The 19,370-nt window shown below is 46.3% G+C and overlaps 1 protein-coding gene across 1 annotated transcript; it reads right to left on the reverse strand.

Moving 5' to 3' along the window:
• Window positions 1–15,043: 15,043 nt before the first annotated feature.
• LOC109788328 (uncharacterized) lies at window positions 15,044–16,594 on the reverse strand. Its single transcript, XM_020347022.2, has one exon. The coding sequence runs from the start codon at window positions 16,592–16,594 to the stop codon at window positions 15,044–15,046; it is 1,551 nt and encodes a 516-aa protein (XP_020202611.1).
• Between the last annotated feature and the right edge of the window lie 2,776 nt (window positions 16,595–19,370).

The raw sequence follows: 19,370 nt of genomic DNA on the forward strand, positions 1-19,370 counted from the left end.
TCCCTGGGTATGATTGGGTCGATGGTGAGGTGGCGGCGTATTTCTCTCGTTTTCATGAGAGGGCTGCCGTGAAACGTCTTCTCGGTCTCTGCACGATGGGTTGATGGGAAGGTTGGGATCCTTACCCTATTATGTTGCGTCGATGCCGGGCCGAAGGTCCAGGGGAGCTTGATCTGGTTTTTCTGGCGAAGCGGGAGGATCAGGGAGATTTCTTCTACATGTACGAGTGTTTTTTCCGAGAGCTAGGGATGTCGCTCCCTTTCGATGAATTTCAGATGGGGGTCCTTCGTGTGTTGAATGTGGCCCCGACCCAATTGCACTCGAATGCGTGGGCTTATATGCAAGCGTTTCGGGTGCTATGTAAATACCATTACATAGAGCCAACTGTAGGTTTATTTTTACATTTTTTCTGTACGCGTCCGTCTAATAAGACTGTGAAGTGGCTGTCTTTGATTCGGAATCCCGACCGACCGCTGTTGACACCCTTCACGTCGTCCTTTAAGGGTTTCAAGTCCGGGTTTGTGAAAGTAATCATAGACCCCGTTGCCGTTCGGAGTTATTTTTACGATGCCGAGCAGAAACCCCTTTTTCCTTTTTATTGGACCCGACAACCTCGGAAATACGATGACTTTCCGGAGGATATGATGACCGATGCCGAGTTGTCGGCTTTAGACGTTCTTAAGGGATTGCCGAAGTGCATCCCCTCTCGGTTTCTGGTGCTGCTGCCCAAATCGCCTCGGCCTCGTTTTGACTTAGAGGGTATGTTTTGTTACTTCCGATTGATTGTGCTTGTTAAGTTGATGTGTGACTTGTTTGATTTTTGCAAGTTGGATGGCGCAACAAGGTTTGGGACTGTCGTACCGGCAATTAATGAGGAACAAAGCCCCGGCCGGGACCTATGCCGAGGATCATCATAGTGTGGCCATTGACCAACAACCTCAAGCCACGGATGCTCTTCATCTAACGCCTCCTGTCATCGCCCTTCCCGATCCTAAGAGCAGAAAGAGAAAGGACAAAAGGAAGAGGAAGACCGATGCCGCAGGTACGGAAGCCTCTCGGCCCAAGCAACGGAGGGTTGAGGGTCCTTCCACGGATTTGGCCATTCCTTCGGCCATCGTTGCTAAGGACTACCTATCGGAGGAGATCAGGCCGGACCGAATGATGTCGTCTGACCTGTTGTCGACCCAAGGGCATGTTATGCTTGATGCGGCTACTCCTTCGGCTAGATGGGCGATGGCGTGCGAATTGCACGTGAGGGCCACTGCCATCTTTCGGAAGATGGCTTTAGAGCCGATGGGCGACATGCACAACCTCCAGAAGAGCCTAGAGGACTCTAAGTCGGCTCTGCAACAATCCCGTTCGGCGCAAGAGGTTTTATCTGGTGAAAAGGCGTCGTTGGAGGCCGAGGTGGCTCGATGGAAGGAAGCGTATGGGGGGTTGGAGGGTTGAGTTCTGGCGGCAGAAGATGCCGAGCGTATGCGGGTCGAGGAGGTGAAGGAACTCCAAGCTGAGGTGGATCGGGTGAAGGCCGAAGCCGATACTGCCATGGCGACCTTCCGGGCCGAGTGTGAAAGCAAGATCGTGAAGAGCATGAGGAAGGGTTTTGACACGCAGTTCGGCAAGCCAATCATTTCGGCACCTTTCCCGCGGACTTTTCGTTCGAGCTGAGTAAAGACTTCTTTCAAGGGGAGTTTATGGATTTTGCAAATGCACTGGATGACATGGAGCCGGATGAAGGTGCACCTCCCCGATCAGCCCTTGTGGAGGATCCGGGGACAACCTTGAATGAAGATGAAGAAACCGAGGAGACCACCCATGCAGATTGAAGGGTGTTGGTGTTTTGCTTTTTGATTATACATCTGTTTTGTCCATGATGTATAGGTATAGGGGTCTTTTTTGCTTTTTGATTATTTTGGGCCGTTTGAGCCATACTTTGTACTTTTCGGCCAATAGTGCCGCTTTGACCTCAGTCTTAATGAATTCGTTCTTCCCTTCTATTCATGTCTAATTTATTCCTGTACACTTTAACTGTGACCAATTTAGCATTAAAGATCGAAGTGGCTAGGATCTGTGTTGTAGAAATTCTCTTCCAAGTTTGTCTCAGGCCGAAAGGGAGTGCTCGGGAGGGAGTTGTTTATTCAACCTTGGCCGAACGAGGGTGCTCGGGAGGGAACTGTTTATTCAACCTTGGCCGAGATGGTACTCGGGAGGGAATTATTTATTCAACCTTGGCCGAACGAGGGTGCTCGGGAGGGAACTGTTTATTCAACCATGGCCGAGATGGTACTCGGGAGGGAATTGTTTATTCAACCTTGGCCGAACGAGGGTGCTCGGGAGGGAATTGTTTATTCAACCTTGGCCGAACGAGGGTGCTCAAGAGGGAACTGTTTATTCAACCATGGCTGAGATGGTACTCGGGAGGGATTGAGTTTTTCATCCTTGGCCGAGATGGTACCCGGGAGGGAAGTGTTTATATCAACCTTGGCCGAGCTAGAGCGCTCGGGAGGGATTCAGTTATTTGACTTTGGATTTAATATTGTAGATAAAAAATTCCCGAGAACAAGCTTGTTTCATTGATATGGTGCCTCGTTAAAAACCTTTTCTCAGAAAAACCTCTTTCCTTACTTTTTTAAGAGGATAAAACCTGAGAGAAGGAAAAGAGTGCACCGAAACATTTACATGGTGTTCGTTCAACTAAAATAATGCTTTAAGTGTGTTGCGTTCCAGGTTCTTGGGATGACCTTTCCCGAGAGTTCTTCTAAGTTGTAGGCTCCGTTCTTTAAGTTATGCATTATTCGGAAAGGGTCGTCCCAATTGGGGGCCAGTTTACCTTGAGCTTTGTCTCTTCTTGCTTCCCCTGTGACTCGTCACACTAGATCTCCGGCCTGAAATTCCCTTGGTTTCAGTTTCGTGCGAAGTTTCCTTGCCAACCTGGTTCTGCATGCCTCCATATTGATGAGGGCTCGGTCCCGTGCTTCGTCGATCAGATCCAGCTCGATGTTGAGCGGTTGTCCATTAGCGTCTTCATCGAATTGCGTTCGTCTTAGCGAAGGTTCCCCCACTTCAACCGGAATCATTGCATCTGTGCCATACGTCAGCCGGAAATGGGTTTCCTTGGTTGAGCTCTGTGGAGTGCAGCGGTATGCCCATAGGATGTCAGGTAAGTGATCTGGCCATGATCCTTTGGCCTCTCCAAGACGCCTTTTCAACTCCCTAAGGATGACTTTATTTGCTGCTTCATCCTGTCCGTTGAATTGGGGATGCTCTACCGAGGTCACTTTATGCTTAACTCCCAACTCGGTCAGAAATTAATTAAAGCGTCGGTCGGTGAATTGTAAGCCATTAACTGTTATCAGGGCATATGGGATTCCGAAGCGGGTGACGATGTTCTTCCAGAAGAATTTTTGGACATTGTTGGCCGTGATGGTGGTCAATGCTTCCGCTTCAATCCACTTGGTGAAGTGATCTACTGCCACCACGAGGAATTTTGCTTGCCCCTTGCCCGACGGGAACGGTCCTAGAATATCCATGCCCCAAATGGAAAATGGCCATGGGGTGGTGATAGAGTGGAGCTCTTCTGGAGGTTGATGTGTCAGAGGTCCGTGTTGTTGACATTGCCGGCAGTGTTGCACAAACTTGGCACAATCAGCTGTCAGGGTGGGCCAGTAATAACCGGCCCGAATGACCTTTGCCGCAAGAGTTCGGCTTCCTGAATGAGTTCCACACACGCCTTCATGAATCTCTCGCAAGACATAATGCGCTTGTTCGGGCGTTAAACACTTCAACAGAGGTGCCGAGACACTCCGCTTGTAAAGTTCGCCGGCTATCATGACATATCGGGCCACCCTTGTTCTTACTTTCTTGGCTTCCAAAGGGTCTGTTGGCAATGTTCCTTCCAAGAGGTATTGAATTATGCTTGTCATCCAATCGGTCGCGTCTTGTTGGACGTGTAGACATTCTTCTTGGGTGATGCTTGGGCGTTGGAGTTCTTGTTGAATCATGCTTCGCAAGTGGCTTGTCTTTTTGCTGCTTGCCAATCTGGCTAGTTGGTCCGCTCTCACATTCAGTTCCCGAGGCGTGTGTTCAACGTGGACTTCTTCAGCTTGTGGAACGCATGGAAGTATAAGAGCAAAGTTGGCTCTTTGATTTGAAAAGTGTCGTTGACTTGTCCAGTTACAACTTGTGAGTCGCTCTAGCATTTGATCTTACCGATACCTAAGTCGCTTGCCAATCGCAGGCCAGCTAGGAGGGCTTCGTACTCGGCTTGGTTATTGGAGGTCTTGAAGTCGAACCGTAATGACTGTTCAATTACTACTTTACCAGGGCCCTCGAGTATGATACCGGCCCCACTACCCTGCAGATTTGATGATCCATCCACATGTAATGTCCAAACGTGCGGTTCAGGTAGTGCTTCCGGGGTGAATTCGTTTATGAAGTCGGCCATACTTTGTGCTTTGATGGGACCTCTTGGTTCAAAACGAATGTCGAATTGCGACAATTCCACCGACCAAGAAACCATTCGCCCTGCTAGTTCGGGCTTCCACAAGACCTTGACGATCGGGCTGTCCGTCCTGACAACTACTTTGTGGCCCTGGAAGTAGTGGCGAAGACGACGGGCCGTGTGTACGAGGGCTAGGACTGTCTTCTCCAGATGTTGATATCGGGTCTCTGCTTCTTGTAGAACTCGGCTGATGAAATATACCGGTATTTGTTCTGTTTGCTCTTGTACTAGGGCCGTGCTGATAGCTTTGTCCGACGCGGAGATATAGACGATCATTTCTAAAAGGGGGTTTGGTTTAGCTAGTAGGGGTGGGGCTGCCAACCTTTTCTTGAAGTCTTGGAACGAAGACTCGCACTCCTCCGTCCATTGGAATTTTCTTGCCTTTTTTAACAAAGATATTATCGGCCTTGACCTTTCCGCCATGCACGGCAAGAAACGAGCCAGGGAGGCGATACGGTCGGCCAGCCGTTGGACTTCCTTTACGTTGCGGGGGCTTCTCATGCTAATGATCGCCTGACACTTGTCGGGATTTGTCTCTGTCGCCACCCGCCGAAACGGACCTTGGCATTCGCGACGATGGTTGGACTCTTTTTAAAGGTTTGAAAAGTGGTGGATTGTTAGAACGACTTATTCTCAAACTAAGACCTCATCGAACTAACAATTTTATTAAATGATTCACCAATCCATGTTAATCCCAAGCGGGACCCTCCATGGATTAGTGGTTTTCACAAGTAGTAGGGTTCTTGGAGTTGCCACCAATGTTTTACTCAAAACATTGGAAAAAGGGATAAGGCAATTGATTTCACAAATCAACTTTGGCCATTACAACCAGAGTCGGGTAAGGGAGTCGGTTACGTGTGAGGAAGGTGTTAGCACCCCACAACGCCCCTTTCGGGTTCCCTATGACGGATTATTTCATAAATAACAGTGTAAAATTACTAAATTACCCCTATTTATTAGAAACGATTATAAGTAAAATATTTACATGATGAAAATTCTAAACATGCAATGCAACAATCAGAAAGCAGTAAAAGAAAGGATTTGGAAAAGAAACCTTTGAAGCGTGCTTTTATATATTCAAATGTTAGGAGGCTTTTTGGTGCTCCCTCCCACTACACGCTCGCTCGCTCCTTCCCTAAAAATTAATTTTTACTATGGAAATCAAAAAGATTTCCCTTCGACTAGTTCGAGTTCTCAAGCTAAATGCTCAGAACTCAAGAACTTCGTCGGATCGGCTCTCGGAGAGAATTCTAGGGCAGAACACTGCTCAAAAACCCCAGAATGCTCAAGAAGAGAGTCCAAGAAGTGTGGAAAAGTGCGGAATGACGTCCAAATGACGTCCTATATATTGGAGTGAGGCGCAGTACGGCCTCTGACATCAATACGGCCCGTACTGAAGATTTGAACTACAGTACGGCCGTATTGAATTCAGTACGGCCGTACTGAAGTTTCAAAAACTTCAGTACGGCCGTATTGGTTTCAGTACGGCCGTACTGAAGTTCAAAAACTTCAGTATGGCCGTATTGGCTTCAGTACGGCCGTATTGTAGTTCATATTGTCCAGTACGGCCGTACTGAACTTCTGGGAGGCCGTATTGGGCTTCAATCCTTCCACATCTTTATTTTAAGCTACTCTAAGACTTCTAAACCTACGAATAATCATCCTAGGGTCTTCCAGGGTCTTCCAGGAGTCCTTCCGGCTGACTTTCCTTTGGTCTTCGAGAGTCTTCGAGTCTTATTTCCGACCCGGACAATTTTAGGGGTCTACAACTGCCCCCTCTTTACTTAGTCAAACGGCTTTTTGGTGTACCGGTTGACAAGTAAAGGAGTTGACCCAATTGTCCGGGGAGTAGGCCATCCTTCTGACTTGTAGTGTCTTCCGGTGGAAAATTGTTGAGTAGCCTCTCCAGGTTGAGTATTAGTCGTCGCCTCTCCAGGCTCATGCATACCTCCGTGTTTGTGACGACGGGGGTAGCGTGAGTACTGCCTCTCCAGGCTTAGCTTCGCTCGACACCCGAGCCGGAAGCTGCATACCTCCGTGTTTGTGACGACGGGGTAGCGTGAGTACCGCCTCTCCAGGCTTAGCTTCGCTCGACACCCGAGCCGGAAGCTGCATACCTCCGTGTTTGTGACGACGGGGTAGCGTGAGTTTGCCCTCTCCAGGGTCTGCGGTTTGCCCTCCCCAGGGTTGCGTACCTCCGTGCTTCTAGTCACTTTGGTAGCGTGAGTTTGCCCTCTCCAGGGTCTGCGGTTTGCCCGCCCCAGGGTTGCGTACCTCCGTGCTTCTGATCACTTTGGTAGCGTGAGTTTGCCCTCTCCAGGGTCTGCGGTTTGCCCTCCCCAGGGTTGCGTACCTCCGTGCTTCTAGTCACTTTGGTAGCGTGAGTTTGCCCTCTCCAGGGTCTGCGGTTTGCCCTCCCCAGGGTTGCATACCTCCGTGCTTCTGATCACTTTGGTAGCGTGAGTTTGCCTTCTCCAGGGTCTGCGGTTTGCCCTCCCCAGGGTTGCATACCTCCGTGCTTCTGATCACTTTGGTAGCGTGAGTTTGCCCTCTCCAGGGTCTGCGGTTTGCCCTCCCCAGGGTTGCGTACCTCCGTGCTTCTAGTCACTTTGGTAGCGTGAGTTTGCCCTCTCCAGGGTCTGCGGTTTGCCCTCCCCAGGGTTACGTACCTCCGTGCTTCTAGTCACTTTGGTAGCGTGAGTTTGCCCTCTCCAGGGTCTGCGGTTTGCCCTCCCCAGGGTTGCGTACCTCCGTGCTTCTAGTCACTTTGGTAGCGTGAGTTTGTCCTCTCCAGGGTCTGCGGTTTGCCCTCCCCAGGGTTTGCCTCTGCGTTTCTGACGACGTTGGCAGTGTGAGTTTGCCCTCTCCAGGGATTTGTGATGATTTTGTCTCCACAGTCCACGATGCTGCTTCGACGATTGTTTTTGATTTTTGTGCCACTGAGGGCTGGATAACGTAGGGATCCGTCTAGGGGATGTGCAGTTACTCATAGGTTCTTGTGTCCCAACTTTCCATTGCGTAGTTGGTGCCCACTGGGGAATTTTCTGATTCCTTGGGGGTGCAGACACAAAGATGCTCTTTCTGATGTGAGCGGTGCCTTATGGTTGGCTGACGTCCTTTCGACGTTGGTGGAGTATCCCGGTTATCCTTATTCGGGTGACTCTTTTGATTTTCCAGTTTTTGTTGCCTCTGTGTAGGCTGTTATCCACTGAGGGATTCTGTCGTTGATTTTGATTGGCCTCTTCTGTTAGGCGGATCATCTTGACGTTCAATGATTGGCTGAATGCCGAATTCCGCTTGGGGAATGATTATTGATTTTTTTTTTATTTTCTCTTTTTGAAGGAGTGCCTCTGAGTAGGCGAATGATCTTGATGTTCAGTGTTCGGCTGAGTGCCGGATTCCGCTTGGGGAATGGTTATTGATCTTTTCGATTTTTCTCTTTTTGAAGGGGTGCCTCTGAGTAGGCGAATGGGGATTGAAGATCTTATGTATCCCAGAGTATTATTTAGAAAGCCTCTTCAGGCTTAGCTTCACTCGTCGCTCGAGTTGGAAAGCTATCTTCCACTGAGGAAGTCAAAGTCCTTTGACTCGGATATTCTGTTCAGATGATCATGCTTCCATTGGGGAATCTTGTTGATCTTGTTTTGATAGCTCTTACTGGGGATGTGATCCACGAGAGTGAGCTGAGAAGTCTCTGGGGAGTATTATTTCGACAAGCCTCTCCAGGCTCAGTTATTCTGTACAATTGGGGAGTATTATTTCGGCAAGCCTCTCCAAGCTCAGTTATTCTGTACGATTGGGGAGTATTATTTCGGCAAGCCTCTCCAGGCTCAGTTATTCTGTACGAGTATTATTTCGGCAAGCCTCTCCAGGCTCAGTTATTCTATACGAGTATTATTTCGGCAAGCCTCTCCAGGCTCAGTTATTCTGTACAATGAGGGAGTATTATTTCGGCAAGCCTCTCCAGGCTCAGTTATTCTGTATGATGAGGGAGTATTATTTCGGCAAGCCTCTCCAGGCTCAGTTATTCTGTACGATGGGGGAGTATTATTTCGGCAAGCCTCTCCAGGCTTAGTTATTCTGTACGATGGGGGAGTATTATTTCGGCAAGCCTCTCCAGGCTCAGTTATTCTGTATAGTGCGGTTGGTTTTCTGAATCTTTGCCTTTTTTGTTGATTTCGGCTTTTTCTGTATTTTTGCCTTTTTTGTTGATTTTTGGCTTTTTCTGTACGGAAGGATCTCAAACACACTCACAGATGAAGTATGCAGAGGAATGAAGATGTTGTGATGAATGAGAATGGGCCAATACGGGTCGTATTGAATTCAATACGCCCGTATTGGTGTGGACGTTATGGCCAATGCTGCCGTATTCATTTCGGTACGCTCGTATTGAGTTGAAAATTTGTTCATAACCCTGATTTTAGTACGGGTGTACTGAACATGGTACGGGCGCATTGTTTTTTCTAAAGTTTATATTTTTTGTTTTTTTGTTTTTTTGTTGTTTTTTTTGTTTTTTTGTTTGTTTTTTCAATAAACAGAGAATAAGTGATCTTCCAGTACACCTATCATCTGTATGCATGTATGCGGTATGATGCACCTAATTCTATTTGATTTATTTTTTCAAAAGAATTAACCGATGCGTTTCTTTGTTTGGATCTTGCCATTCCTCTAGACGGGCTGTGCGCTGCCGATTTCTGTAACCGAGGAATGATGCGTGTTATGGGCGTCATCAACCAAGTGATCCTTTCCTTCCTTTAGAAAACGTGTCAACCCTCCTATTGACCACTATATCTCCATGTTTCCACTAGATTATTCTAAAATCGTTTGGGACAAGAGAAAAGAAAGGAAAGATATTTTTATTCGAAAGTTTGTGTTTTAGAGGGGATTATTTTTTTTCGAAAATGGTTTTTGTAAGAATGGCTGGCCAAGGTAGGCTTATGTGTTTAGGCTTGTTTGATTAAACACTTATGAAGTTAAGAAAGTCTTGTTATTTGACGTTGTGATTTTGACAACTTAGATAGCTTCCCTTGAACCTTTTTTTGAATTCGGCTCATGGTACCATCATGAATTTCTTTTGTTTTTTGATTGTCCTTATTTTTGCCTAAAACACCCTTTTGTGGCGTTTTAGCGGACTTTTGTTTTTGTTTATTTTTGCAACCCTAACTTTTGCCTAGATCACCCTTTCGTGGGATTCCTAGCGGGTCTTTTGCTCTTATTTTTGCGCAGCCCCCTTTTTGGGTTTCCTGCCGAGCTTCTTTTATTTTAAAGGATTTCTTTTTATCCATGATGGCACTTGTCGAGGCCAAGGGAAGGTGCTCCAAGTTGTCACACACACTTCCACATAAAAATGATGCGGGTTTATTATTATTAAGATGATTTTAACCTCATTCATGTTTATTCAAACAGGGTTAAAAATAATGCGGTTTAGAAATTTATTGTAAGCAAGAAGAGAAGCAATGAGAAATAATAAAGAATGATTTTATTATAATCATAATGGAAACATGTGCCCTATCGAGGCTCGGGGGTCGGGCTGTCCCCGAGGAGTAATCTCTAATAGTCATCAGGTCTATACATCCCTATCGGAAGGAGAAAAGCACTTGATGACGACGACCGGCCTTGACGCTTGTGAACCGGCCTTCCTAAAGATCTGGCTTAAAGAACGTCGAGAAGGATCTTTGTTCCTCTTCGTCTTTTGATCTTTATTAGGGTCGTATCCTAACCCTTGTTTCCCCGGATTATCCTTGATAATGGGTAGCTCGGGAATTCCTTGGGAATCCTTGCCAAGTCCTTGTCCTGGCAAGTATCCGTTCTTGGTGAGCATGGAGGCTACCTTCTTCATTTCTCGGGGAAACGTTTCAACATTGGAAATTTCCAATGCTTGGAAGGCGGTTTCTAGAGCTTCCTCCGCTGCATCCACGTAAGGTATGGTGGATGGCTTGCTGATGAGTATGTCATCTTCAGCTTGTACAGTCACCAGCTTGTCACCCACTATGAATTTGACTTTCTGGTGGAGCGTAGAAGGAACAGCTTTTGCATCATGAATCCAAGGTCGGCCGAGGAGACAGCTGTATGCAGGAGTAATGTCCATCACTTGAAATTCAACGTTGAAGATGGTGGGTCCAATTTGGATTGGAAGATTGACTTCTCCCACCACTTCTTTTTAGAGCCGTCGAAAGCTCGGACGATCATGTTGCTCGGGCGCATTTGGATTCCCTTGATTGCCACTTGATCGAGCGTTCTTTTTGGCATCACATTCAAGGAAGATCCATTATCCACCAAGACTTTAGCGATGTGATACTCCTTGCACTTTACAGAGATGTGCAAGGGCTTGTTGTGATTTGGTCCCCCAGCGGGGATTTCTTCATCGGTGAAAGTGAGGTGATCATTAGCCTTGATGTGACTAACAATCCCCTCAAACTTGTCTTGGGAGATAATGTGCGACACGTATGCTTCATTCAAGACTTTCAACAGAGCTTGCCGATGCGGTTCGGAGCATAGGATCAACGACAACAGAGTAATCTTTGCTGGCGTCTTATGAAGTTGATCCATGATGGAGTACTCGCTCTGTCGGATATATTTTAACAGCTCGTCTGTCTCCTCCTCGGATTCTTTATTTTCCTCGGTTTTTTCTTTTTCTTTTTCTTTTCCTTTATTCTTGGGAGCTTTATCATGAAGATCTTCGGGAGTGTAGATCCTGCCACTCCTAGTCATGCCCCCAAGTCCAGCGATGTTAGAGATATCGCTGTCGGCAGAAGAATAGATGTCGTATATCCATGGCACAGCCTTATTCGATTCGTATGGAAAAGGTCTTGGAGCAGTGGTCCTTAACGGTGTCGGACCTTCCCCTTTTATTCGTCTTGATTACCAACAACGGAGTTGATGTGCGCTCGTTTGGCGCGGTTGTTGGCTTACACTTAATAACAAATGGCGTGCGATCCATCTTGAACATACGCATCGCTTAATCCTTTCTTTTTATTACTATTATTAATGAATTACTAGGAGGGATGTATGAAATGCAAACCTAGATCCCTCCATGATCTTTGATAAGAATGCATGATATGAGATGATGGCGTTGAATATGCATGCATTGTGTTTATTCAACTAAGCATTATCATGTTTTCAGGATGCTCCTAAGATGATGCATGATGTTGCTTGGTTTGGATAAATATCTCTTTTTTTTTTGGATATTTTGTTTTTTGTATTTTTTGGGTGAAAAGGGAAACTACCTATATGAATGTGATGAAGGTAGATGTTAACACCATGTAATGGAAGATTCTTATTCCTATTTATTTTATTCTAAAAAAAGGAATGTTGTATGTTTAAATAATGCAATGTATGCTCAAACAATGTCACATAAACAATGCACAAACAATTCACTCATCCACGAACAGTCACGAGCGAATCACGAGGTAGGGGTATCCTGCAGAAAAGTGCATATTCAAGGAGGTTCTAACTGTTCTCACTGGTCTGAGGCCCCCAAGGTGCCCCCATTATAGGGACCCAATTCCTCTCGTCGTAAGTCGATGGAAAGTTCCAACGCACTGTCGGACTTGAGTTCATGGTTATCACCTTGAGTGATGTTTTCCGACAACGGTCTACGGGCACCTATAGACCCATTCGACAACCGGCCGTACTAGCATCCACTCCCTATGGCTTTCCACTCATGCCCCCGGGTATAGAGGGAACTGTTGTGTGCAAAGGTTTGTGTGCAGTTTGTATTTCAAACAATTGCAAAATTTAAACATACAACAGTTATTAAAGCCAAATAAATAAAACATGTTATCATACAAGCGATGGGTAATGAAGTAATTTTAAACTATTATTTTAGAAATAATCCATCACTAAATGGGACTGACTCTCGAGGCTTCCCCAGTGGAGTCGCCATCTGTCGCCACCCGCCGAAACGGACCTTGGCATTCGCGACGATGGTTGGACTCTTTTTAAAGGTTTGAAAAGTGGTGGATTGTTAGAACGACTTATTCTCAAACTGAGACCTCATCGAACTAACAATTTTATTAAATGATTCACCAATCCATGTTAATCCCAAGCGGGACCCTCCATGGATTAGTGGTTTTCACAAGTAGTAGGGTTCTTGGAGTCGCCACCAATGTTTTACTCAAAACATTGGAAAAAGGGATAAGGCAATTGATTTCACAAATCAACTTTGGCCATTACAACCAGAGTCGGGTAAGGGAGTCGGTTACGTGTGAGGAAGGTGTTAGCACCCCACAACGCCCCTTTCGGGTTCCCTATGACGGATTATTTCATAAATAACAGTGTAAAATTACTAAATTATCCCTATTTATTAGAAACGATTATAAGTAAAATATTTACATGATGAAAATTCTAAACATGCAATGCAACAATCAGAAAGCAGTAAAAGAAAGGATTTGGAAAAGAAACCTTTGAAGCGTGCTTTTATATATTCAAATGTTAGGAGGCTTTTTGGTGCTCCCTCCCACTACACGCTCGCTCGCTCCTTCCCTAAAAATTAATTTTTACTATGGAAATCAAAAAGATTTCCCTTCGACTAGTTCGAGTTCTCAAGCTAAATGCTCAGAACTCAAGAACTTCGTCGGATCGGCTCTCGGAGAGAATTCTAGGGCAGAACACTGCTCAAAAACCCCAGAATGCTCAAGAAGAGAGTCCAAGAAGTGTGGAAAAGTGTGGAATGACGTCCTATATATAGGAGTGAGGCGCAGTACGACCTCTGACATCAATACGGCCCGTACTGAAGATTTGAACTACAGTACGGCCGTATTGAATTCAGTACGGCCGTACTGAAGTTTCAAAAACTTCAGTACGGCCGTATTGGTTTCAGTACGGCCGTACTGAAGTTCAAAAACTTCAGTATGGCCGTATTGGCTTCAGTACGGCCGTATTGTAGTTCAAATTGTCCAGTACGGCCGTACTGAACTTCTGGGAGGCCGTATTGGGCTTCAATCCTTCCACATCTTTATTTTAAGCTACTCTAAGACTTCTAAACCTACGAATAATCATCCTAGGGTCTTCCAGGGTCTTCCAGGAGTCCTTCCGGCTGACTTTCCTTTGGTCTTCGAGAGTCTTCGAGTCTTATTTCCGACCCGGACAATTTTAGGGGTCTACAACTGCCCCCCCTTTACCTAGTCAAATGGCTTTTTGGTGTACCGGTTGACAAGTAAAGGAGTTGACCCAATTGTCCGGGGAGTAGGCCATCCTTCTGACTTGTAGTGTCTTCCGGTGGAAAATTGTTGAGTAGCCTCTCCAGGTTGAGTATTAGTCGTCGCCTCTCCAGGCTCATGCATACCTCCGTGTTTGTGACGACGGGGTAGCGTGAGTACTGCCTCTCCAGGCTTAGCTTCGCTCGACACCCGAGCCGGAAGCTGCATACCTCCGTGTTTGTGACGACGGGGTAGCGTGAGTACCGCCTCTCCAGGCTTAGCTTCGCTCGACACCCGAGCCGGAAGCTGCATACCTCCGTGTTTGTGACGACGGGGGTAGCGTGAGTTTGCCCTCTCCAGGGTCTGCGGTTTGCCCTCCCCAGGGTTGCGTACCTCCGTGCTTCTAGTCACTTTGGTAGCGTGAGTTTGCCCTCTCCAGGGTCTGCGGTTTGCCCGCCCCAGGGTTGCGTACCTCCGTGCTTCTGATCACTTTGGTAGCGTGAGTTTGCCCTCTCCAGGGTCTGCGGTTTGCCCTCCCCAGGGTTGCGTACCTCCGTGCTTCTAGTCACTTTGGTAGCGTGAGTTTGCCCTCTCCAGGGTCTGCGGTTTGCCCTCCCCAGGGTTGCATACCTCCGTGCTTCTGATCACTTTGGTAGCGTGAGTTTGCCCTCTCCAGGGTCTGCGGTTTGCCCTCCCCAGGGTTGCATACCTCCGTGCTTCTGATCACTTTGGTAGCGTGAGTTTTCCCTCTCCAGGGTCTGCGGTTTGCCCTCCCCAGGGTTGCGTACCTCCGTGCTTCTAGTCACTTTGGTAGCGTGAGTTTGCCCTCTCCAGGGTCTGCGGTTTGCCCTCCCCAGGGTTACGTACCTCCGTGCTTCTAGTCACTTTGGTAGCGTGAGTTTGCCCTCCCCAGGGTTACGTACCTCCTCTCTCCTCCCACTTTTATTTTCTTCTGGGCGACGGGCTTGACATCTCGGCACACGGAGAGCCGATGGCATTGGAAACTTGGGTCGATACCGGGCATATCGGCCGCGGTCCATGCAAATAGATCCGAGTATCTTACGAGGATGTGCCTAATTTCTCTTGCTTCGTCTTCCATCAGTTGAAAACTTAGGTACGTGACCTGTTCCTCGCTTCTTCCGAGTTGAAAGGGGATCGTCGTCTCGATTGGTTCGACTCGGTGCTCGTCTTCAATCCGCGGGTCCAGCTCCAAGTCTATGGCCGGACTTTTGATACAGACATCTGCTATGGCGTTGACTTCTCGTCTCTGCTTCGGACTCGGCTGCATTCTTAAGCTAGTGAAGTAACATTCGCGGGCTGTCTTTTGATCGGCATGCAGTGTGATAACCGTGCCTTCTTCCGAGGGGAACTTCATAGCCAGGTGGGGAGTGGAGACGATAGCCTAGAGCTTGTTCAGGGAAGGTCGGCCCAACAAGATGTTGTACAAGGTGTTAGCATTCACCACCACGTATCGTACTTTAATCCTTCGCCTCGGCTGGTTGTCTCTGAAGTAGGTGTATAGGTCTATCGTCCCTCGGGTATCCACTCTTTCACCTGAAAATCCAACCAAGGGCTCGTTATAAGGCGTCAACTCATGTTCGGGTATACCTAGCTGTTCGAAGGTTTTCCAATATAAGATATCGGCTGAACTTCCCTGATCCACCAACGTTTTCTTTACAATGCAATTGTTGATCTCCACACTGATGACCATGGGGGCGTCTTGCACCGGATCAATCCCCTTGAAGTCCTTGTCGGTGAAGGTAATTGGCGGCATACGGATCGATCCTACCTGCGTCACTGCGTTAACTGATCTGATTGCTCTTAGGTGTCTCTTTCGTGCGGAAGATGTGCTTCCGCCACCTGCGAATCCTCTGGCAATTATGTTTATGACCCTCCTGGGTTGGTTCCGATCATGCTGCCTATCATTTTTCTCCGGGGTCCTACTTCGTTCCCTGAACCTTCGCCTTGGAAGTCCCCTTTCACGGTTACCTCTTCCGGTCTCCCTCTTATCATGGGAGTTGTCGTGCCTCTTCCTGCTTGACGGCTGGGTGAAGTTTTGTAGATGACCGGACTTGATGAGATCTTCAATTCGATCCCGGAGGGCCGTGCATTCCTCCATGGTATGCCCCCGGTTTCTGTGAAACTGGCATGTTTTGGTTTTGTCTGCGTGGGGTGGGGTCATAGTGCGACGAGGCACCGCGAGGATCTCTGTGGCCAATGCCTGCTCTAACACCTTGGTCCTACTGGCGTTAAGCGGCGTGTATTGTGCATACCGGGGGCCCCTGTTGGTTCTATCTCGATCAGGCATGTCTCGGGGACGAGGCCTTGGGAGATGATCCTTTTCAGCTTCTTTCTTTCCTGGGGGAAGGTCGGCCCGATTCTGGTTTCTGAACTCCGCCAATTCTTCCATTTGCATATACTTAGTAGCTCTTTGCCGAAGATCGTCCAAATCCCGGGGTGGCTTTTTGCATAGGCTGTTTACAAAAGGACCCGGTCTCAGCGTCGTGATGAGGTGGTGCATGGCCACCGCCGGGTCTAGGTCTCGGATTAAGAGGGTCATTCTTCCAAACCGTTCCATGAAGGTTCTCAGGGGTTCTTTCTTTTCTTGGCGGATATTGACCAATGCAATTGAAGTGAGCTGATGGGGTCGACTTGTGGCAAATTGTATTACGAACCGGGAGGACAAGGTTGTGAAAGAGTCCACTGATCCTGGTGGGAGTCTCGTGAACCAATTCAGAGCCGGTCCTTTTAAGGATGTGGGGAAGACTTTACACATGATCGCGTCGTCGTCGGTGTACAAACCGACTTGAGTAACGAAAGCATCGAGGTGTTCTTCGGGATCGGCGGTTCCATCGTATCTTTCTAAGACCAAATTCTTCCAATTGTCGGGCAGTCGGGCTCCAGCAATATTGGAGGTGAATGGCGTCCTCCCCTGCTTCCTTTGCTGATCCATGGTTGTTGTCGTCCCTCCACCAGGCGGCCGAGGGGTCCTTGCTTCCTCTTACCACCCCGACGACTCCCCGTGGTCCCGAGTGGATTGGGTGTTGGGGGTATCATGAGAAGGGTGCCATGACCTGTTGTCACTTCTAAGCTCGACATTCTCTCTTCTGAGTACCGATAACTCGTGGGCGTCCTTCTCTCGGAGCTTCCTGAGTTCCATCATTTCAGCCTTCAGCTGCTCGATGGCCGACGACGGGTTGGGTTGTTGAGATCGGTCCACATATGATTCTTCCATTCCTTCCTCGTTCTGGTTAGTTTGTCGCCTGATGGTGTCTCGGGGCATCCCGTAGGGGTAATCGGTTGCGTTCTGCTGCTGACTCCTTGTGGTAACCATCTTGCTTCAGGGTCGAGAACCGTTTTGGTTTCGGCCCCACGGTGGGCGCCAAAATGTTCCTGCGTAGAAACACTTCTCTTTCCGTTCTTCCTTCTTGGTCTTCTAAGTCTTTGGTGTCGACCGAATACTATCTCCAGGAGGTGGGGAGGGTACCTGCAAAGGCACTCCAACGATCAAGTGAGTATTCGGTATAGAGCAATAAGTGCTTTTATATTGGATAACAACGTACCTCATTTATGTCACATCACCTGTGTATTTATAGTGACACAATTGGGCCTGATGGACCTTTAGTCTTGGGAGATGGGTAACACTTGAGTTAGTCTTAATCTCTTCTTATTCTGTCATAATAATTAATGCATAATAAGCATCTAACTTGCCACGTGTTCTTTGTTCTGTCCTTTGTTGAAGTCCTCGGCTAGGCACAAGGCCGAAAGGGTGTTCAGCCTACCTTAAGGCCGAGGAGGTGTTCGGCCTAGGTCAAGGCCGAGGAGGTGTTCGGCTCGGGTCAAGGCCGAGGAGGGGATATTTGGCTCGTCCTTGATTGGGGTCTTCGGCTGATCTGAAGACCGAGGGGGTGTTCGGCCTATGTCAATGCCGAGAAGGTGTTCGGCCAAGATCAAGGCCAAGGAAGGGATATTTGGCTTGTCTTTGATTGGGGTGTTCGACTGATCCGAAGACCGAGGAGGTGTTCGGCCTATGTCAATGCCGAGAAGGTGTTCGGCTCAGCTTAACACCGAGAGGTTTTGTTGGGTGTTCACTTCTAGTGGTAAGGGAGTCCTGGGGTACCCCTTTGGCCGGGATCCGAAGGGGCGGTGTCTTTGTCGGCTCGGGCCCCTTTCGGCCTATTGTCTGACCGAAAAGGTGCTAACTGGTGTGTCTTTGTCGGTTCGGGCACCCCTTTCGGCCTATTGTCTGACCGAAGGGGTGCCTACTGGTACATAAACTAAATTGATTAATTTGTAATATAGTTTCTCTTAATTTCTCTTCTTAAGAATTTCAAATACAATATAATGCATGAAGACAACTCTCAATATAGTTAACACAAATTATGTAAATATATGATTCCTACCCAAGAAATATATCATATTGGTAGAAAAAAATGCATAAAATAAGTTAAGATAAAAAAATAATTTACATCTTATCTAATATTAACTAAATTGATAGATAGTCAAAAATTCACAAATTATCCGGCATTAATTATTTAGTAACATAGTTACAATTCAAACCAAATTGTCCAACATTAACTAATTCTGGTTGTGTGTGGTGTAATCAAGGTCTTGATACCTCCTGCCATATATTTTTTAAGTGTTCTTTTGCATACCAGGTTTGGATGTTGTGTTTGGAATGGTGTGGCCTCTTTGTTGCTCATCAAAATAATTTCATATCTCATTTTGAGCTGTTCTTAGGCCTTTCGAGTTGTGGTGCTAAAAATCAGTACAAATGGGCGGTGATCTGGTTGGCTTCAATTTGGAGTATTTGGTTGGCGAGAAATGAAGTTATATTTACTAATAAATTCACATCTCCAAATGATCTGGTCGAATTGATAAAACTACGCTCTTGGAAGTGGCTGAAAGCTAAAGATCTTGATTTTTACTATCAGTTCTCTTGTTGGTCAAGAGAACTTGCTGCATGTCTTAATCTTTATTAAGTTAACTGTATATGAGTTGGAGTACCCATTGTATTCGCTTTTAATATATTTCATTTTGCCTAGAAAAAAAAATCTATCATTAAATATTACTTAGAGTATTAACAAAAATATTCGTTAGTATCACCTGAAATTTTTATTAGCATTATCGACAAATAAATCTATTAATAAATCTATAGATAACTTTTTTCATTAATTTATTAATCTAATTATTATACAACATTGGTAGAAAAAAATGATATTAATCAAATTATGTAAATATATGATACTTACCCAAGAAATATATCATATTGGTAGAAAAAATGCATAAAATAAGTTAAGATAAAAGAATAATTTACATCTTATCTAATATTAACTAAATTAATAGATAGTCGAAAATTCACAAATTATCCAGCATTAATTATTTAGTAACATATTCAAACCAAATTGTCCAACATTAACTAAACAAAACAAAATAATACTTTTCTAACATAAAGTCGTAAACCATAAAACCAAGTTCAGAGGATCATAAACCAAAATTTCCACCAAAAGTATATATCCAACACAAAATCTTCACTCTTCATGCATTCTTCTCACCATTAAGGAATTGAATCTTGATTGTCAACCTACAATAAGATATCAAGTGAAGTAAATGTTGGAAGTTGTTTAAAGTTTAGTCTAAAACATAAATTTTCATAAATTAAAAATAAATTCATAAGATTGAGATGTACTAAGTGTGTTGCGTCTAACTTCAACTATATCATTGATTGT

This window comes from Cajanus cajan, chromosome 11 (assembly GCF_000230855.2).
Source record: "Cajanus cajan strain Asha chromosome 11, NIPB_CcT2T_4, whole genome shotgun sequence".
NCBI classification, from domain to species: Eukaryota; Viridiplantae; Streptophyta; class Magnoliopsida; order Fabales; family Fabaceae; genus Cajanus; species Cajanus cajan.